Consider the following 18,808-nt stretch of genomic DNA (forward strand, 5'->3'; position numbering starts at 1 on the left):
TGGAAAAACAGTACGTTTACAGATGCTAGCGTGCGTTTACACTAGGGTGTTGAAATCAGTTAGGGTTTGGAAAAACAGTACGTTTACAGATGCTATCGTGTGTTGACACTACGGTGTTGAAATCAGTTAGGGTTTGGAAAAACAGTACATTTACAAATGCTAGCGCGTGTTGACACTACGGTGTTGAAATCGGTTAGGGTTTGGAAAAACAGTACGTTTATAGATGCTATCGTGTGTTCACACTAGGGTGTTGAAATTAATTAGGGTCTGAAAAAACAGTACATTTACAAATAACACAAAAGAACAACATAAAAAATAATGTTGTTCTGAAGCTATTTCCTTGTGGCATTTTTATAATTAACTATTTAGATGGGAAATAAGCCACAATTAAATTAAAAAAAATAATTTTATTAACGTTTCGACGTCCAAATCGGGTGTCGTTGTTAAAATACAAAATACTACTAAATTAAACAAAAATGTTGTTGCTTATGTAGTAAAAAATACTTTCAAATGTATAATATATGTCTGAATTGCCAATATAAATGAGTCAGATTAAATAAATTGAAGGCCTAAGTGGAAGAAGAAGGTATGCAACATTTTCTAAAATTTTAAGTTTCTTAGTGAATGAAGGTGTTATGTAACTTAACTATAATATTATGCCACTTTTACTGTACCTCTAAAAATTTAATAAGAGATATTCTAGTGGATGAAGGAGGTATGTAACATGTAGAATACAATTCTTGAATGGAAGAAGGAGGTATGAAACACTTTTCGTCTTTTTCAGGTTTAAATTGTTTATAACTCGAAAACTATTAACTTTGGAGAATAATTACAAAAGACCTTTTTTGTTTCCAATCATCAAAAAAATCTAAAATAATGTACACAGACTGAAAAAATTGATTTTATTAATTTGTTTATTTTTTTTTATAAATGTAGCTAAGGCTAGGGTAGCTATTAATAAAAAAGGCAAGGTAGACGGAAGAAGAAACGCCAGGTCGAAGAAGAAAGGCCAGGTCGCAGAAGACCGTCATGGCTTAGACACCTGTAAGAATGGTTTAACAGATCCTCTGCATCCCTTTACTGCCCTTTACCGAGCTGCCATTAACAAAATTACTATAGCCAGTTTGATAGCCAACATGAACATAGCAACATGAAGAAGAAGAAGATTATTTTGTGTTCAATTACATAAATTTCTGTAAAACTGAATATAGAGCATTATTTCATGCCACATACCCCCTTCATCCATTCAGATAAAGGATAGTTATACAAACTAAAATTAATGGAAGAAGACGGTATGTACAGTTTCTATTTATTTTTAGAAAAAATACTAAAAATCAAAACAAATTATCAACATTATATGTAAAGGAATGCTTATAGCAATATAAATAAAACCAAATAACACAAACAATATTTTTTTCATGATAAAAATAGAGGAATAAAAACTTTAAATGCCTATATCTAAAAAGGTAGGCTTTGTAACATACCTCCTTCTTTTACTTATTTTGACAACGACACCCGATTTGGGCGTCGAAACGTTAATAAAATTATTTTTTCAATTTAATTGTGGCTTATTTCCCATCTAAATAGTTAATTATAAAAATGCCACAAGGAAATAGCTTCAGAACAACATTATTTTTTATGTTGTTCTTTTGTGTTAATATATTATTGTTAGGTTAGGTTTAATTATTTATTAATACCTAAATCACTTAAATATTTTTCCACAGCAGTAGGTATATAAAATCAATGTCAATAGCCGTTAGCATATGCATGTATAACCACTAAAAAAGCAGCTGCTTTCAACACTCTGGTGTCCAAATCTGTTAGTATTTGTAAATGGACTGTTTTTCCAAACCCTAACTGATTTCAACACCCTAGTGTCAACACACGCTAGCATCTGTAAATATGCCGCCGGGTATACCCTAAGGCAGAAGGATGAAAGTTGGACTAAGATGATTATACATTGGAAACCGCGAAACCATAAACGAAAAAGGGGAAGGCCACAAATCCGATGGTCAGATGACCTGAAGAAATAATCCGGGCCAAAATGGATAGAAAATGCCCAAGATAGAAAGGCATGGAAAAAGGAAGAGGAGGCCTATGTCCAAGGGTGGATGTTTAGGGCTGATTATATACCGAGAACGAGACAAATTTTTGAGACAAAAAATAGTTACAGGATGGAACCCATTGTAAAAAGAAGAATATATAACAAAAATAAAACAATTTGCAGCCATTTACAATTTACAATTTAGTGCAATAGCAATCTAATTACTAATGACTAAAACAGCTAGAATAAAACTGAAATCGGCAACAAGAACATCAGATTCAGAGATGGTGGTGGTCTGAAAAAATGATCTCTCGCTCTACATAATTATGTAATTTTGTTAACAGATTTCGTAGACGAATATATTTTTGATTAATATGGTCATGAGCGCTACTAATTTTCTATTTAAGGCAAGCCGCACACCAAAGAAACATGAAACGAAAAACATGAAACATGAAACGTGAAACATGTTTCATGAAAATAAAACACTGCTAAACAAATCTCAAAGTCCGCCTACCAATGAAACGAGTGTGATTCATGCTCATGACACATTTTTATTTTCGGAGAGTTTCATAAATGGCCAGACGTATATTTGTTTAGCAGTGTTTTATTTTCATGATACGTAATTTACGTCTCATGTTTCTTTGATGTGCGGCATGGTAAAAATCTAATAACCGGTTTTTACTTTAAACAGAAAAAACCGGTTATAACTGGGACAAATGTAACCGGTTATTGCGAAGTAAAAAAAAAACCGGTTTTACGTTAAAACCGGTAGGTTTTTCCCATCCCTAATCGGGACTCTTCTTCTTTCATTCTTTAGTTATTTTGGATAGGTTATTATACACTTTTAGTATTATAATTTCCATCGTCTTTTCACATTTATTTAGTGAAACTGAATGTAACTATACAAAAACAACAGACAAAACTGACCAAAGAAAATTTTAGGTAAATATTAGTTTTGAGTAAAAATGGCGAATGACCCTAGCGGGCATTTCGCTTTACTTCGTTTTTATGTCCCAAATACACTGTATTTGTTTTATGTAAAATGCTTAATTTTTATGCTGTAATTTTATTTAACTGCTTTTTAGAAAAAGTTGTCTACTTTTTGTTTGTTTAAATCTCTACTTCTGAAATGTAAAAATTATACATTTTTATGACAAATTTCCTCAGAGATTTAAAAAAAAATGAATAACTCAATTCTATTTTTTTTGATCATTATGTAAAATTTTAAGCTATTTATTAAGTAAGATTTCTTGTTAAATTAATAAATGAAAAAATTATCAATGTCAAAAAAATGAGAAATAGTTAATTTTTTCAACATCAAGTAAAGATAGGATAAAGGGGGTTTTGTCTAAAAAATGTGACTCCTGCATTTTTTTTTCAGTAAAAAAGTTAATCAATTAAATTTCAATAACATTTACATATGTCATAGAAAATATCATAATATAATATAAAGTCATAAAATAGTTAATAAAATTCTTAGCGTTTTCACATACTGAGTGATCTTTCCTCATAAAAAGCAGTACGATAATACGCTTTTACTGAGACTAACTCAGGCACATTTCTCAAGCGAGCTAAAATATTGTTATCGAAATCATTTAATGTGTTTTATTTTTGATTTTATCTAATACTTTTTTCTCTCTTGTACCGTTATTTCGAAGAGATAAATTTTTTTCTTTTAAAAAATATTACCGGAAAACCGATTGAAGAGAATGCAATGAGATTGGAAATTAAATGTAAGAGCGTCTTTATTTATTTTCCTTCCTTTGATTTTCTCTGTCTTGAGCTATGGAATGGTAGCTATTGGACTCTCATCAGTATATTGATTTTGACAAGATCTATGAATTCGAGCTGATGTTAAAGTCTAAAGTCTCAAACTTTTTGTATTTATTATTGATTTTCTTGTTGCACTAGACGATTCAACGCTGCTTTTTTTATTCCATACACTTGTCTGTCGCCTGTCTTATTGCAGATTATACAAAACTATATTTGCAGATTATCCATCCGTACTTAATTAATTATGTAATTATTGAAGATTTAAGGATTTATTTTAATGAATCAAGCGATAATGGGAGTAGATCTGATTGTGAAAGTGATAGTACGTTATGAATATATTATGTTATCACAAACGATTCCTATATCTACTACTCATAACTAGTTTTTAGTATTCGTTTGGCCTTATATAGGTATTTTTATAAAAAATTCATTCGCAAAAAGATAGAAGATATTTACGCAAAATATTTATTAATCAGTCGATCAAAAAATTTCCAAAATTATACAAAAAAAAACATTCCACGAAATTCGTTTTTTGACAATACGATTCACAAACTCTTCGATTTCTAATAATCCACCTGAACTTCGTAGGACGTTTCAGTTTGTTTCAAAACATTTTCCAAATTCTAAAAATACATAAACAGTATTTTAATAATTTGCTTACATAATAAACTAAATCTTACCTGAAGTAAAGAATCTATTGAGTTTTGATAAATTCCAATACATGTCGAAATAACATCATAGAGAAGTTCCAGTTGGGCCACCGCCATATTTTTTGATGTTACCGTTGACACTTGTCTCCATAAATTATAAATTTTTTCCTCATAAATTTCTACAAAATTATGAGTATGATACAAACTGTAACAAGTGCAGACTACCAAGGAAATTTTTTTATTTTAGAAGTAACATTTAGGAATGTTTTGCAAGAAACTGAAAAAGGCATTTATATTTGCAGACAACCTAGAAGATCTACAAGTCCTTGTTACCAGAATCACGTATTACCGTCAACAATATGGATTCAATATAAGCGTAAAGAGGACAAAACTCATGATAATAACTATCCAGAAAAAGATATCAGAAGGTCAACTTTACGTCAAACAAACAGTAGAAAGAGTGACGTACTACAACTACATCGGCACCATAATAAATGAAGAATGGACCAACAGCCAGGAGATAAGAGCAACATCGGAAAATCTAGATCCACCTTCAACCGGATGAGGGTCTTTTTCAAGAGCCCCAACCTCTCCCTTGGTGTAAAAGTAAGAATGTTACTGCGAAGCTATTCTTCTCTATACATTTTTATGGTGTTTAATCGTGGACCTTGAACGAAGACATGAGCAGAAGATGGAAAGCATTTGATATATGGCTATAAGTAGTGTCAAAGTAAAAATAAAGGAAATGAAAATGTAGTATGTCAAAGTTTGTAAATAATTTATTTCTTTAGCTGAGCGCTTTCGACATAAACGTCATCATCGGAGCTAATGATCAAATAGTAAATAAGTACTGCCACATTGAGGTGTAATCATGTGCATCTTATGAATATAAATATGATTTTTGATTGTAAATGCTAACTGCTTTGTCCTCCGTACAACACCAAACAGTAAAAAACAGAAAAAATGGCCACATACACGTTACACAAACACATAAAAACTTTTTCCATGGTATGGGTGTAGGTATCACCCGTCCATTCTTGTCCTAGTAGGTCAGTCAGCTGTCTCTAGTGTTCGTTTTTTTTAATCGCTGCCTCGATGGAACATTGTTACTCCATATCTTGCGCGATCGACCGATACTTCTTCTACCATTTGGTGATTTGTCCCTTGGCTATTTTTATGACTCTTGTGCCCAACTTGCTTCTTCTTATTCATGTACCATGTCCTTTCAGAACGTTGGTTACCATCATAGCTATCCTAATTTTATTCACTGCCATCCTAAATAGCATGCTTGTATCAACACCATACCAATCTCGCAAGTTCTTCAACTATGAGGTTCTTCTTCGTCCTGGACTGCGTTTGTCTGCTATTTTTCCTTGCATGATATTTTGTAGCAACCTATATTTGGGACCTCTCATTACATGTCCGAAATACTCCAGCTTTCTCTGCTTGATGCTTTTTATGATCTCAGTAGTGTTGCTGAGACGTTCTAGTGTTGTGGAGTTTTGAATCTTCTCCACCCAGGAAACTTTTAAAATTCTTCTATAGCACCACATTTCGAAAGCCTCAAGGCGATTTAGATCGATTTTATTCACAGTCCAGGACTCGACACCGTAAAGTAAGACCGAGAACACGTAGCAGTGAAGTAGGCGGATCCTCAATACCAATTTTAGGTCTCTGTTACATAACACTTTGGACATCCTTCTAAAAGCGGCTATAGCCTGCTCTATCCTAGATCTAATTTCGCCGTGACTTTATGCGTTACAATTTAATTGCTGTCCAAGGTAAACGAATTTATCAACTTGCTCAAGTTTGGTATTATTTACATTATATAGACGGTTTTATATGCTGTTGTTTACTTATTACGAGTATTTTGGTTTTCCATTTGTTCGTTTGGTTTCCGTTTTCGTTTGGTATTTTGGTTTGCAAGTAATGTTTGCAGATCTTCTTGAGTAGAAGCTAGAAGTACTGTATCGTCCGCATATCGCAAATTATTGATGACTTCACCGTTCACAAGTATTCCTTCTGGTTTTTCAGAAAGTGCCTTTCTGAAAATTCTTTCGGAGTAAACGTTGAAAAGCAGGGGTGACAAGAGGCATCCCTGCCGTACTCCTCTTTTAATATTAAGAGCCTGTGCAACCATCTACTAAAACTGATGTTGTTTGATTCCAATATAAATTTGCAATTATTCGAACATCTCTGCCGCCAAAGCCAATATCTTTTAGAGCTTCGATCAATATAGAGTGATTAACACGATCAAATGCCTTTTGGAAGTCAATAAAACAACAGTATATGTCTACAGATATATCTTGACATCTTTGAGCAAGTACGTTCATTCCAAACAGTGCCTCTCTCATTCCAAACCCGTTACGGATATCAAACTGTGTGTCATCCAGGTATTCCTCGCATTTTTTGTAGATACGACCATTTACTACCTTCAGAAAAATGTTTCAATAAGTGGTTTAACAAACTGATGGTTCTATAATCAGCACATGTTTTTGCTGTCGTCTTCTTAGGTAGAGCTATAAACAGTAAATTAGACTAACCATTAGGTAGTTGTCCGCTGGTATAAATGGTATTAAAAAACGAAGTTATAGCCTCTAAAATATTGATATCATTTATAAGCTTGTATATTTCAGTTGGAATTTCATCAGGACCAGTCGCTCTGCCATCTTTTGATGATTGTATGGCTTTTATTACCTCAGAGCGTGTTATCAAGGTTACCCAACTTGCTAGTGATGTGATTATTCCATTTTTTTTTTCTACTCAGTATGCACTTGTTCCTATCCTATACATTAGATTTTGTTGTAATTGCGTCATTCCTGTTCGGTCTCCCAGTTTGTTTCCTGTAACACTCTCTGTCAGTCAGGTCTTGTTTCTGATGCGTAAGCCGTAATAGTAGGTAGTAATAGTCGTAAGTAAGACCTAAGGGCCGTAAGTACGGTGAAGGGGGGTCCGGAAAAATGTTTGATACGCGTACCCCTTGAAAGCGCACTTTTCCACCTGTGTAAATGCCACACTCTCTTTTTTCTTTTTTTTCAGCATGTTCTGCAATAACTATAAAATTAGCTGCGCTAATAATTACATCTTCATCTGCATCTGACATTGCAGACGGATTATCAACGAATGCGTTCGTTCTCTACAATGTAAATGGTCTTACTTTGTACCGAACGAATAACCAAGCGAACATCTACGAATTCATTCCTTCGTTCATGTTCGCTTTGATTCAAATGCACCTTAAGTTGTCTTAAGCTACCGAAGTGTAAGCCAAACCATCTTAGTGAAGCTGCTCAGTCTCAGGGACTGATCCTAATGTGCTCGTGCTCATTCTATCTTATCTATACCTTTCTTTTCAATATGCGGTTCCTTTTACGTACCAAGATGTGGTCTGGAGTAAATTGGTTAAGAGAAAGTAGCTGGAACCTGCGGCTCCTATTCCGGTTGCGTTTTAGTTTTTATTTAGCCAAAATAACTAATTTCGTCAGTCACAATTTAAATGTTTACGAAAAGTCTTATGGCTACGAAGGGAACACGACTTCTACGGAACACAAAAGGAAATATGGAGAATGATCAGAGGACAAAAAAAAAGAGATGAACGAACTAATAAAAACGAAACACATTCAGAAGGAAACTTGGGCAGACTATTTTCGATCTCTCTTTGCTAAAGATAACGATAACGAACCACCAACACCTGAAGTGACAACAAACGAAGAAATAAATATTGAAGAAGCAGAGGTAACGGAAGCATTAAGGAAATTAAAAAATAGAAAATCACCAGGAGACGACAGAATATCGAATGAACTACTAAAGTATGGAGGACAAGACCTGACCAAACAATTATTAAAACTAATCCAAAAAATAATAGAACAAAACAGAATACCACAAGAATAGAGATCAAGCATCCTAATACCTCTCTTCAAAAAGGGAGAAAAATCGGACCCGGAGAATTACAGAGGAATTAATTTATTAAACACAACACTAAAGTTAACTACCAAAGTGATAACAAACAAACTGAATAAAATTATAACATTAGCAGAAGAACAACAAGGTTTTAGGTCTGGAAGATCACGCACCGACGCTATATTTATAATGAGGCAGATTCAAGAAAAATCGTTAGAATACAACAAACAAAAATATCTACCAGAACAACACAATAAAAGTAAAAGTAGATGAAGAATAAACTGACCCAATTGAAGCTGGCAATGGGATAAGACAGTGAGATTCCCTGAGTCCTCTGTTGCTCAACCTGATCATGGACGAAATAGTAAAAAAAGTAAGAACAAAAGAGGATACCAAACGGGAGAAAAACAACTTAAAATAATCTGCTATGCAGACGACGCAATACTAATCTCTCAAAGCGAAGATGATTTACAACGTATGCTGCACGAATTTAATATAACCGCTAGAAAATTTAACATGTTAATTTCCCCAAAAAGACTAAATGCATGGTTATAACAGCAGATCTAAGAAGGTGTAAATTAGAGCTGGAGGGTCAAATATTAGAACAAGTCATGGAGTTTAAATATCTAGGCATCACACTATGCAGCTACGGAAAGCTCGAAACAGAAGTGAAAGATCAGGTGAATAAAGTAAACAGAGCCGCAGGTGGCCTGAATGAAACAATATGGAGAAATAAAAACATTGGAAAAGAAGTGAAAGGCAGAATTTACAAAACAGTCATCAGACCAATAATGACATACCTTTCAGAAACACGACCTAATACAGAAAGGACAAAAAGAATGCTAGAAACAGCAGAGATGAAAACATTGCGAAAAATCGATGGTAAGACGCTGTGGGATAGAGCTAGAAGTGCAGATATACGAAGGAGATGCAAGGTGGACAACATTAATAACTGGGTGAAAAGCAGAAGAGTAGAATGGAACGACCACATAAGCAGAATGACAACAAATAGATGGCGTAATAGAACGTAAGGACGGCGAGAGACGGTTCCCCAATAGGAAGAAGATCAGTGGGAAGACCACGAAAAAGATAGAATGACAACTTACTGGAGGCACATTGAAAAACAGACAGAGTAATGTCTATCTAAAAAGAAGAAGAAGAAGAAGATGAAAGGTCTTGGGGGCCCCAGCTTAGCCCGGGCCTCCTCTTCCAATGGCATTTAGGTTTTATTACGCCGAATTAACTAATTTCCTTTACAAGGAACAATTTAAATTTTTAGGTTAAGGTCTCGGGGGCCCCAAATTAGCTCAGGCCTCAGGGGCCCTGTTCTGTTCCAATTGCATTTTAGTCGAAAATACTAATTTCCTTAGTGAAAAATTAAAACTGTTGCCGTCTTTTTAAAAGGTCTTTTTAAAATTGTGTCATTTGAAAATATTTCGTTGGGATCGGCTTTTAAAATACATATTTTTTCCTCGTTAAAATCTATGCACGGCCAACCGAACGGGGGCCCCCTTTTGTCGGGGACCCCGGGGCACTGCCCCGGTCCCAATTGTAGTTACGGCCCTGTTTTATACTGGCCTTACAGATTTTTGATTTCATCAGTTACTGTGTCGTTAACGCGATATATTATAATTAAGTTCAACTATTTTCTGTTTGTAATTGATCTCTTATTTCTTTTTCAAGATATCCTTAGCTGGACAGTGTAATCCGTAGGTAATTTATTTTTAATACTTGTTCAATACCTACATCGACTACCTAGTCTAGGGTAATAAGGATTTTCTCGGGACACTCAAAGATCCAGGTAGATGACTACTTTTTAGTTATTGTAGACCTATAGGAAGAAAACCTACCTGTTTCCTGCCTGGAGTTCGCGTCCGTTTTTTAATTATTAACAATTTAGTGCAAAAATCGCGATTTTTTTTTTCGACTTTTGCACTCCATTCAAAAACTAAATAGTTGACATAAAATTACAAAATTCAGTTTTTTAGAACATTGAAAAACCTAAAACCTTAAAAATTCCGATTTTTGAAAGTTAAAAAGTTAATTTGTTGTACGCAAACTGCAAAATAAGTGAAAATCGTTATTTGTTAATAACTTTTACTAAAACTACCTTAAAACTTCACCCAAAGTTGGATCTTGGGGTACTTAACAAACCCTCAAAATTTGATACTGATCCATTAATTAGTTTAAGAGTTATTGTATTTGTTTTTCTCAGAGACCTTTATTTTGCAATAAGATAAGACAGAAAATAATGAATATAGAGCAATTCTGAGTATGCAAAATGAAAGTAGAAGAGTGACAGTATCAAAATGTATTAAAAAAAGATAAAAGAATGATTAACATAGTCAAAAATCCTAATTCCAAATTTTTAAAATTTTGTAGTTTATAAACATTTAGAATAACTTTAAACATGTCCGTAGAAACAATATTTTAATATATTCGAAAAGATAGTATTAACGTTAGATAAGAAAAGATAGTAAAGTTAGCCATATTTTTTTTTTTAATTCACGGCTTATTTGTTTATACTAATTTAGGAATCTCATTAATGCCATTTTAAAGAAGGGGATCTGTATTTTTCCTTGAAAAATTGGCACAAACATTATACCCTCACAGCACCCTCTACGATTTTTCAAAAATGTAGTGCAAACGATTACTAGGGGGAACCTACAAATCCAGCGAGTTAAAATACCGAAAAAGCAATTTCAAACGAATATAATTTGCTGTATCTCCGGATAAACTCAAAGGATTTTGATCTTTTTTTTTAATTGATATGTAATTTTTACGTACATTACAAATATGCAAGTTGTTTATAAATTTATTAATTAATAAACAGTCTAATTTGTTTAAACAATTCTTAAAAAAATATTTTTTTTACAAAAATCTATTTTTTTAAATCTTAGTATCATTAATGATCACAGAAAAAGTTAAAGTACACATTAATAAATAATAGTACATTGTTTACCGGGTAGGAAAAGCTTAACATTCCTGGACGACTGTGAAGATTGCTAAGTCGAGGCGCAAGCCGAGACTTAGCAACACAGAGTCCAGGAATGTGGCTTTTCCTACGAGGTAAACATACTATTTTTCCGCAAATCGTTTAAAATTCGACAGATATTGATTGATTTAAAAAAAAAAACGCGATAATTTTATTCCCAAATAAATGGTGCTTTGAAATTCCTAATAAAATTACTTGGGTTACTATGGAAACGTATTGAGGTTGAATTATCATTTATGTAGAACACTAACAACTGTACGGAAATATCATTTCTTTACAGTAAGGAAATGACATTTCCTTACAGTAAGGAAGTCCTGACTTTTTCTTCAAGAAATTTTGACAGGAATGTCAAAATTTCCTGGCGATTTGCGGAAAATGATTTTTATTAGATAATTATTTATTGAAGATAATTTATTTATTAAAGTATTCGCGGTGTGCAAGTACTTGGAAAGGGAAACGAGAAACGACCGTGCGCGAGTCGCGTAGAAATATTGCAACTATCTTAAATAATTCATATTGTCAATTGAAATTGTCAAATTGACGTATATTTCATACCTTCTGTCATTGACGCAGAAAAATTATATATTGCTCCACAATATTGATATGATATGCAATTATTATATAAAGGTAAATTTAATTAATTGTATTTTGCTTGCACTACTGCATTTTAATAACTGATTTTATTTACTACATACAATTGTTTACGTTTGCTAAACATAACCTGCATCTTATTTTTTCTTCTTATTATTTTTTTGGACTATGGTCTTGACAATTATCCAGCAACCAGGACTAATATAATTGGCCAATATAATTAAAAGTGCGAATAAAAGTACAGAGCGTAGAAATAGAGGTCGCTTTGCCGAACTTGCACGGTCCCAATACCTTAACTTTTTCTATGATTTATAGGGATAGTATGATTAAAATCATGGATTTTTGGGAAAAAATTATTTTTTCAAAAATTGTTTAAACAAATTAGACTGTTTATTAATTAATAAATGTCTAGACAAATTACATATTTGTAATGTACAGAAAAATTACATACAAATTAAAAAAAGAACGATCAAAATATATTCAGTAGATCCCGAGATATAGAAAATGATAGTAGTTTTAGGTTGCTTTTTTTTAGTTTTTGAACTCGTGCATTTGTCCCCCTTCACTTACCACGACTAGTCACCAGTTAAACTACACTTTTAAAAATTCGTGTAAAATACCAGCTTTTGTAATATGTAAAATGACTTTTTTTACAGACAATATTTTTAAAGTTATTCTAAATAATTTTAAACTCCAAAATTTCACATTAGGATTTTTGACTATATTAGATAATATTTTTATCGTTTTTTAGTACATTTTAATAGTATCAATTTTCTACTTTCATTTGGCATACACAATTGCCATATCTTCATTATTTTCTGTCTTATGTTATTGCAAAATAAAGGTCTCTGGGATAAACAATTAGAATAACTCTTAAACTAATTAATGGATCTGTCTCAAATTTTAAGGGTTTGTTAAGTATCCCAATACCGAACTTTGGGTGAAACACTTAAGTTCTAAGGTAGTTTTAGTAAAAGTTATTAACAAATAACGATTTTCACTTATTTTGCAGTTTGCGTAGCAATAAATTAACTTTTTAACTTTCAAAAATCGGCATTTTGAAGGTTTTTTAATGTTCTAAAAAACTAAATTTTGTAATTTTATGTCAACTATTTAGCTTTTGAAAGGGGTGAAAAAAATCGAAAAAATCGCGATTTTTGCAGTAAATTGTTAATAATTAAAAACAGACGCGAACTCTAGGCAGGAAACAGGTAGGTTTTCATCCTATAGGTATACAATAACTAAAAAAGTAGTCAGCTACCTGGATCTTTGAGTGTCCCGAACATGGTCTATTTCTAGCTTATTACCCTGGTCTAACCAGTTTACATCTTATTGGTGCTTTACTGATTACCACTGTTGTAGTTTTCTGAGTTAAAATCGTCATGTTAAATCCATTTGCTCCTATAATATGTGAACTGCTCTTTGAAGGCTATTTTCATTTTGGGATATCAATATTGCATCGTGTGCCTAACAGAGAATTTCCATTATCTTGTCCTCCCGTATTCTTATTCCCTTCCTTTATTGCAGCTCTTTATGACTTCATCCATGCTTCTCCCCTTGACTCCTCTCAATCCCTATGTCTTATTCATTCCATTACCTATATTTTTTGTAGGTTCTGTAGATTATCATCTATTCTGACTTTCATCTTATCATTGTGATAGATGTTTTCAATTTGATTTTATAATATCCATCGGGATCATTTTATTATGCAAAATATTATATTTTAAATCTCTAAATCTGTCAAATACTTTCTTCAGTCGATCAAACATAGGACTATGAGTCTATTGTATTCTAATACTTATCCTGTAATCTGTGCTAGGACGAATATTGCATCTATATACGTCCTGTATAGTATTTAGCAAAATTAATACAACTGTAGTTTTTTGGTTGTTTCTTATCGCCCCTTGTGAGTAATAAGATTAGCTCGCTTATAATCCTGTTAATTAATATTGTCAGTTGATCCAGTATTGCCGCTTCACCATATTTCAACAATTCATTATTTATTATCCCATGCAGTTCTTAAGACGTCTTCTGGACGGTGTAAAAAACAGATTTACAGGTTCTGGGAACAAGGATATGGGGAAGACTGATCCTGAATAGGTAACGCTGAAAAGGTACGTTGACGGTAGCCAATTCTCAATTGGCTGGAGAGCCATAACCAAAAATAAATTGTGCAGAAGTGGAAGTATCACTTCTTCTAATACTTGTCAATATAAGAAAACTACCTCGAAACTGCTATAGAAAGATAAAGTTAAAAAGCAAACAGAAAGAGAATTTTAAAGAAACTTTGTTAATTGAAGGGAGAAAGTTGTCGTACTAACGAATACAAAATATTTATCTCTTTCCATGTTTAAAGAAGAAATATTAGTAATCCAAATTAGTAACTGAGGTATTAAAATTGAACAAACCATTATTAGCTTTACTCGTACTGCCTTTATCGGAAGATGTACAATCGCTGGCCTCCTTGAAATTTCCTACAATATCGAAGAAATAATTATTATCCAAATTTGCATGGTTGTAGCTTGATTTCAAACCTTTTTTGTTTATAAGATCTGACAAGATTGTTGTAAAACACTGTCTAGGGTCAAATAATTTTTCTGACGTTGAAATATAGATGGGTTCGTCGTCGTCTATCTCCTCTAGAAAAATTACTGAATTAATAAAAATGAAACCTGTATAATAATACAGAATTTTTTAGAATAGTATTATTTATAATATTTTTTTTAATACTTACAGGGCCAGTTGTTCGAACACTAATCAACAATGATCATTATCAAATATTTAATTACTGCCACCAACTGTCAATGTCAACTTTGTTTGGGTTGCTGAAAACATAATTAATTATAATAATTATGAGATTTATTAATCGATTATGTTAATAATTGTTATGTTAATTGCTTAACTAGTCTCATAATTGTAATCAATTATGTTTTCAGCAACCCAAACAAAGTTGACATTCACAGTTTGTAACAGTAATTAAATATTTGATAATAATCATTGTTGATTAGCGTTCGAACAACCGGCCCTTAGTCATTTATAATCATAATATAGTCGGGTTTTCAGTCTACGATACGCATGTAATTAAAATTTCCCCAAGTACAAGACATCCTATTCTGAGGAATTAATAATTTGCTTTCTATGAAAATTATTTTTTAAACATATGTTATCTCTTTACACTGTATAAAAAAGTTACAGCCCTTTTAAGGTACAAAACCAAAATCGGTTTTTTCCAATATAGGGCAGTCAATGAGGGTATGTGGCTCCGAATTCCATCCTACTACATAGATTTACTTGATATTTTCACAGTAAGTAGGGAATAGCTCAAGGAACAAAGTCTACCCTATGCTGATGTGAGCTTTCCTCTTGGGGGTGGTTTTCACCCCTTCTCGGGGGTGAAAATTTTTTTGGTTAAAATAGCCATGGAAGTGGCTAGAAAACCTAATTCTAAATAAAAACTGTTCTATAATTTTTTTTCGAAAACTCAATACTTTTTGAGTTTGCGTGGTTGAAAATTGGCCATTTTCATCGAAAAATGACACCTTTGCACAAGTTTAATTTGAATCATTTTTTATTATCTCTTTTAGTTTATGAGCCAGAGCCTTATAAACAATTTATAAACAATTAAATTGTTTATAACAATTTTTTGACCACTCGGATCGAAATCCACGCTCGAAATTTGTAATCAGCAGCCAAAAATCCATAAGAAACCGTTGAGTTTGTCCATCAGAATTGAAAAGGATACGGTGACCCCTCTGGCGCCTAGACTAATATAGAAGGCACGCAACTCGAATATAATATAGGTATAGCACCTATTTTTGGATGGGGAAAAAGAATTGATTTTGCGACCGTCATCGCTACGGCGAGATATTAGTAATGTATATACTATAGATTGAATTGCGCATAAGTTCGACCGAAGTTATAATGGTTGGAGGAGGGATAGAGTGCGTACCCGAAGGAGCTTGCGACGCAAGCGCATGAGGAGCCACACTATCCCTACTCCAAGCATTATAACTGACTAGTAGTGTTTAAATCATGTTTGAAGTGAAAATTTCTTTAGCGACGTTTTGCACTTTCTGAATGGGAAAAACATTAGGTATAATAGATACGGTGAGATATTAGTAATTTATATTATACTATAAGCTGAATTCCGTATTGCGTGTATGTCCGACCGAAGTTATAATGGTTGTAGGAGGTAGGGATGGGAAAAACTTACGTTATAACTTAAAACCGGTTTTTTCTTCTGCAATAATCGGTTTTCCGTTTGTTTTTTTTGCCTTGGTTATAACCGGTTTTCTCTTTTTAAAGTAACAACCGGTGAAAAACCGGATAAGTGGAAAAAATACTGAATTCAGAGAACATATGGAAAATTTTTCGCCCCCCGCGCGTAAATGAGAAATTTTAAGCTGACTGAAACCGATTTCACAACACTGATGACTGATTTCTTTATTGATATGGACTGATATCGATTTGACTGGAGTATCTCAAACTAAAGTGCAATGTAAATGTAACCTATTGGGCATTGGCTATGACTAAAAAAACCGAACACCGGTTTTTGGAATAACCGTTTTTTTGACCGGTTGTAACCACCAGGTTAAACCGTAGGTAAAAAAACCGGTATAACCGAAAACCGGTGTTTTGCCAACAACCGCCATCCCTAGTAGGAGGGTTAGAGTGTGTACCCGAAGGAGCTTGCGAAACAAGCGCATCAAGGGCCACACTGTTCCTATTACAATCATTATAACTGATTAGTGTTTTAACTATTTTTGAAGTGAAAACTTTTTTAGTAACGTTGTGGCGCTTGCTTCGCAAGATGTTTTCACTTCTGTCGGCACTCCTCCGAGTGTCTTAATTTTTTTTTCAAATTATATTTTATTTATTTAGTTTATTTTAACGGCAATTTAATTTTTAACCCTTTCCCTTCCCTATCCCTATTGGTCGACTAGGTTCGTAATAGGTTTGTTGTATGTTAGATTAAGTTACGCGTTAATTTCAAGAAATGTTGCTGGCAAATTGACACAGCTCTCAAAGGCCATAAAAGAAGAAAAAAAATAAACGAACAAAAATCTTATATAACCTTCTTTATTACAAGATGACTTTGACACTTATATTACAGATAGTTATCTTTGTTTCACATTCTTAAATACAAAGAGAAACAGAGTAGTCGGTAGTTGCTTTGGTAAATAAACATATATCTATCTATGTTTTTTATTTGGCAACAGCGCTTTCCTGTTAAACTTGACCGTAGCGAAAAAACTGATATATTATGAGGAAAAATTTGTTGAATTTGTTAGTCGTCAAGTTTGTATTGGTGGGTTATGATGTCATTAAATTTATGACGTGCGTTCCTAATTGTTTGACTTTCAGTTTATCTATGTCTATGCTTATCGGATATACATTGTTTATACATTATTAATCATGATACGGAAGTGCTCTTTGTAACATTCAACGTGTCTTGGTTTGTTTATTCCTAGTGCTTAGTGCATCTTTATTGTGATTTTAGTGTAGTGAAATTCATGATCATGTATGAAAATCAGAAAGTAATAATCTCTATGTAAGAACTTACTTTTTAACTCTTTATGTAAATCATACAGACTGATATTACTGCTGGATTTGGATGATTTATTTTCCGTTTCCAAATCTTGAGATTTTTCGGAGTGATTTGAAGTATCTCTTTTTCTTTTTTTATTTTTAGTGGTACTGCACGAGAAATCCAAACTGTGGGTACTGCTTATCAGTCCTGAAATATATTATTATGAAATATGTATAATATGTATATGCATACCTATTATATAACGCAAAAACAGATTAATCGGGGGTTTTTGAACACGAATATGACATCAGAACCAACTCTCGGAGCACCTAGTGCACAGGGTGACTGAAATGAACGCTATCTTCTGGAATTTTGAGGCTTTTCGGTCCATTATGATGTCATATTCGTGTTCAGAAACCCCAAAACCCCCAAGTAATCTGTTTATATCAATATAGTACCGAAAACTCTCGAAGTTTCAGAATATGACGTGCATATCAGTCATTCTGTATATAAGGTGAAGAATGTCCATTATGATATCATATTCGTGTTCAGAAACCCCAAAAACCCCTCATGTAATCTGTTTGTATCAATAGAGAAGGAACTCCAGAAGATGACGCGCCTCAGCAGTGAACCCTGGGCACCAGGTGCTTCATGGCCCGATTCTGATGACGTATTCGTGTTCAGCGATCCCAACGAACTTCCGAGTAATATTAAGGAACTTCCGAGCAACGAACTTCCGAGTAAGCATGGAGTGCCGAAAACCCTTGACGCTCCAGATGAGTGTATGATGCCTTAGCAGTAAACCTGAGCACCAGGTGCTTCAGGGTCGGTTCTGATTTCGTATTCGAATTCAGTGAGCTCAAAACCCCCTGAGTAACAAAATTTGACTCTTAATATACTAATTTTGACATGTGTGTACACTTTTGGATGGATTTTATGCACTTTAAAGTGCAATTATGCATTTCTACCCATTTTTGTGTAGTAAACTTTTTTCCTGATGTCATCCTGAATACATTGCAAAAAGTTGAAAGTCTCTCGGTATTTAAAATCGATTTATTTTGTGTTAAATGCCCTGGTCTATAAAAGAGAAAATTAATAGAAAGAAAATACCACTATTAGTAAGTCAATAACATATCGAGGATACATCATTTATCTTTCTAAAATATCGTATATAGAAATTCAGAGTTTGGTGATAATATTCAGAGTGCCTAAACTAAATGTAAGACCAAATCGGGATAGTATCATGAGGTTTTCTCCTGGTTTTTCTTCATGATTTACTATGGGATAAAAAACAGGAGAAAATTTACTGTCGTTATTATATTTGGTTG

At 33.2% G+C, this 18,808-nt stretch overlaps 1 protein-coding gene across 1 annotated transcript in view; it reads right to left on the reverse strand.

The window, feature by feature from the left end:
• Positions 1 to 4,268: 4,268 nt before the first annotated feature.
• Positions 4,269 to 18,808, reverse strand: part of LOC114335737 (ATPase family AAA domain-containing protein 2-like) — a 97,608-nt gene continuing 83,068 nt past the window's right edge. The window contains exons 10-14 of the mRNA XM_050653328.1: positions 17,514 to 17,687; positions 14,485 to 14,589; positions 14,359 to 14,424; positions 4,498 to 4,646; positions 4,269 to 4,440 (exon numbers count right to left, since the gene is read on the reverse strand). Of these exons, the coding sequence (XP_050509285.1) occupies positions 4,381 to 4,440; positions 4,498 to 4,646; positions 14,359 to 14,424; positions 14,485 to 14,589; positions 17,514 to 17,687 (554 nt within the window). The 3' untranslated portion in view covers positions 4,269 to 4,380. The remainder of the gene's footprint in view (positions 4,441 to 4,497; positions 4,647 to 14,358; positions 14,425 to 14,484; positions 14,590 to 17,513; positions 17,688 to 18,808) is intronic.

The sequence above is a fragment of the Diabrotica virgifera genome, chromosome 6 (genome assembly GCF_917563875.1).
Source record: "Diabrotica virgifera virgifera chromosome 6, PGI_DIABVI_V3a".
NCBI lineage: Eukaryota > Metazoa > Arthropoda > Insecta > Coleoptera > Chrysomelidae > Diabrotica > Diabrotica virgifera.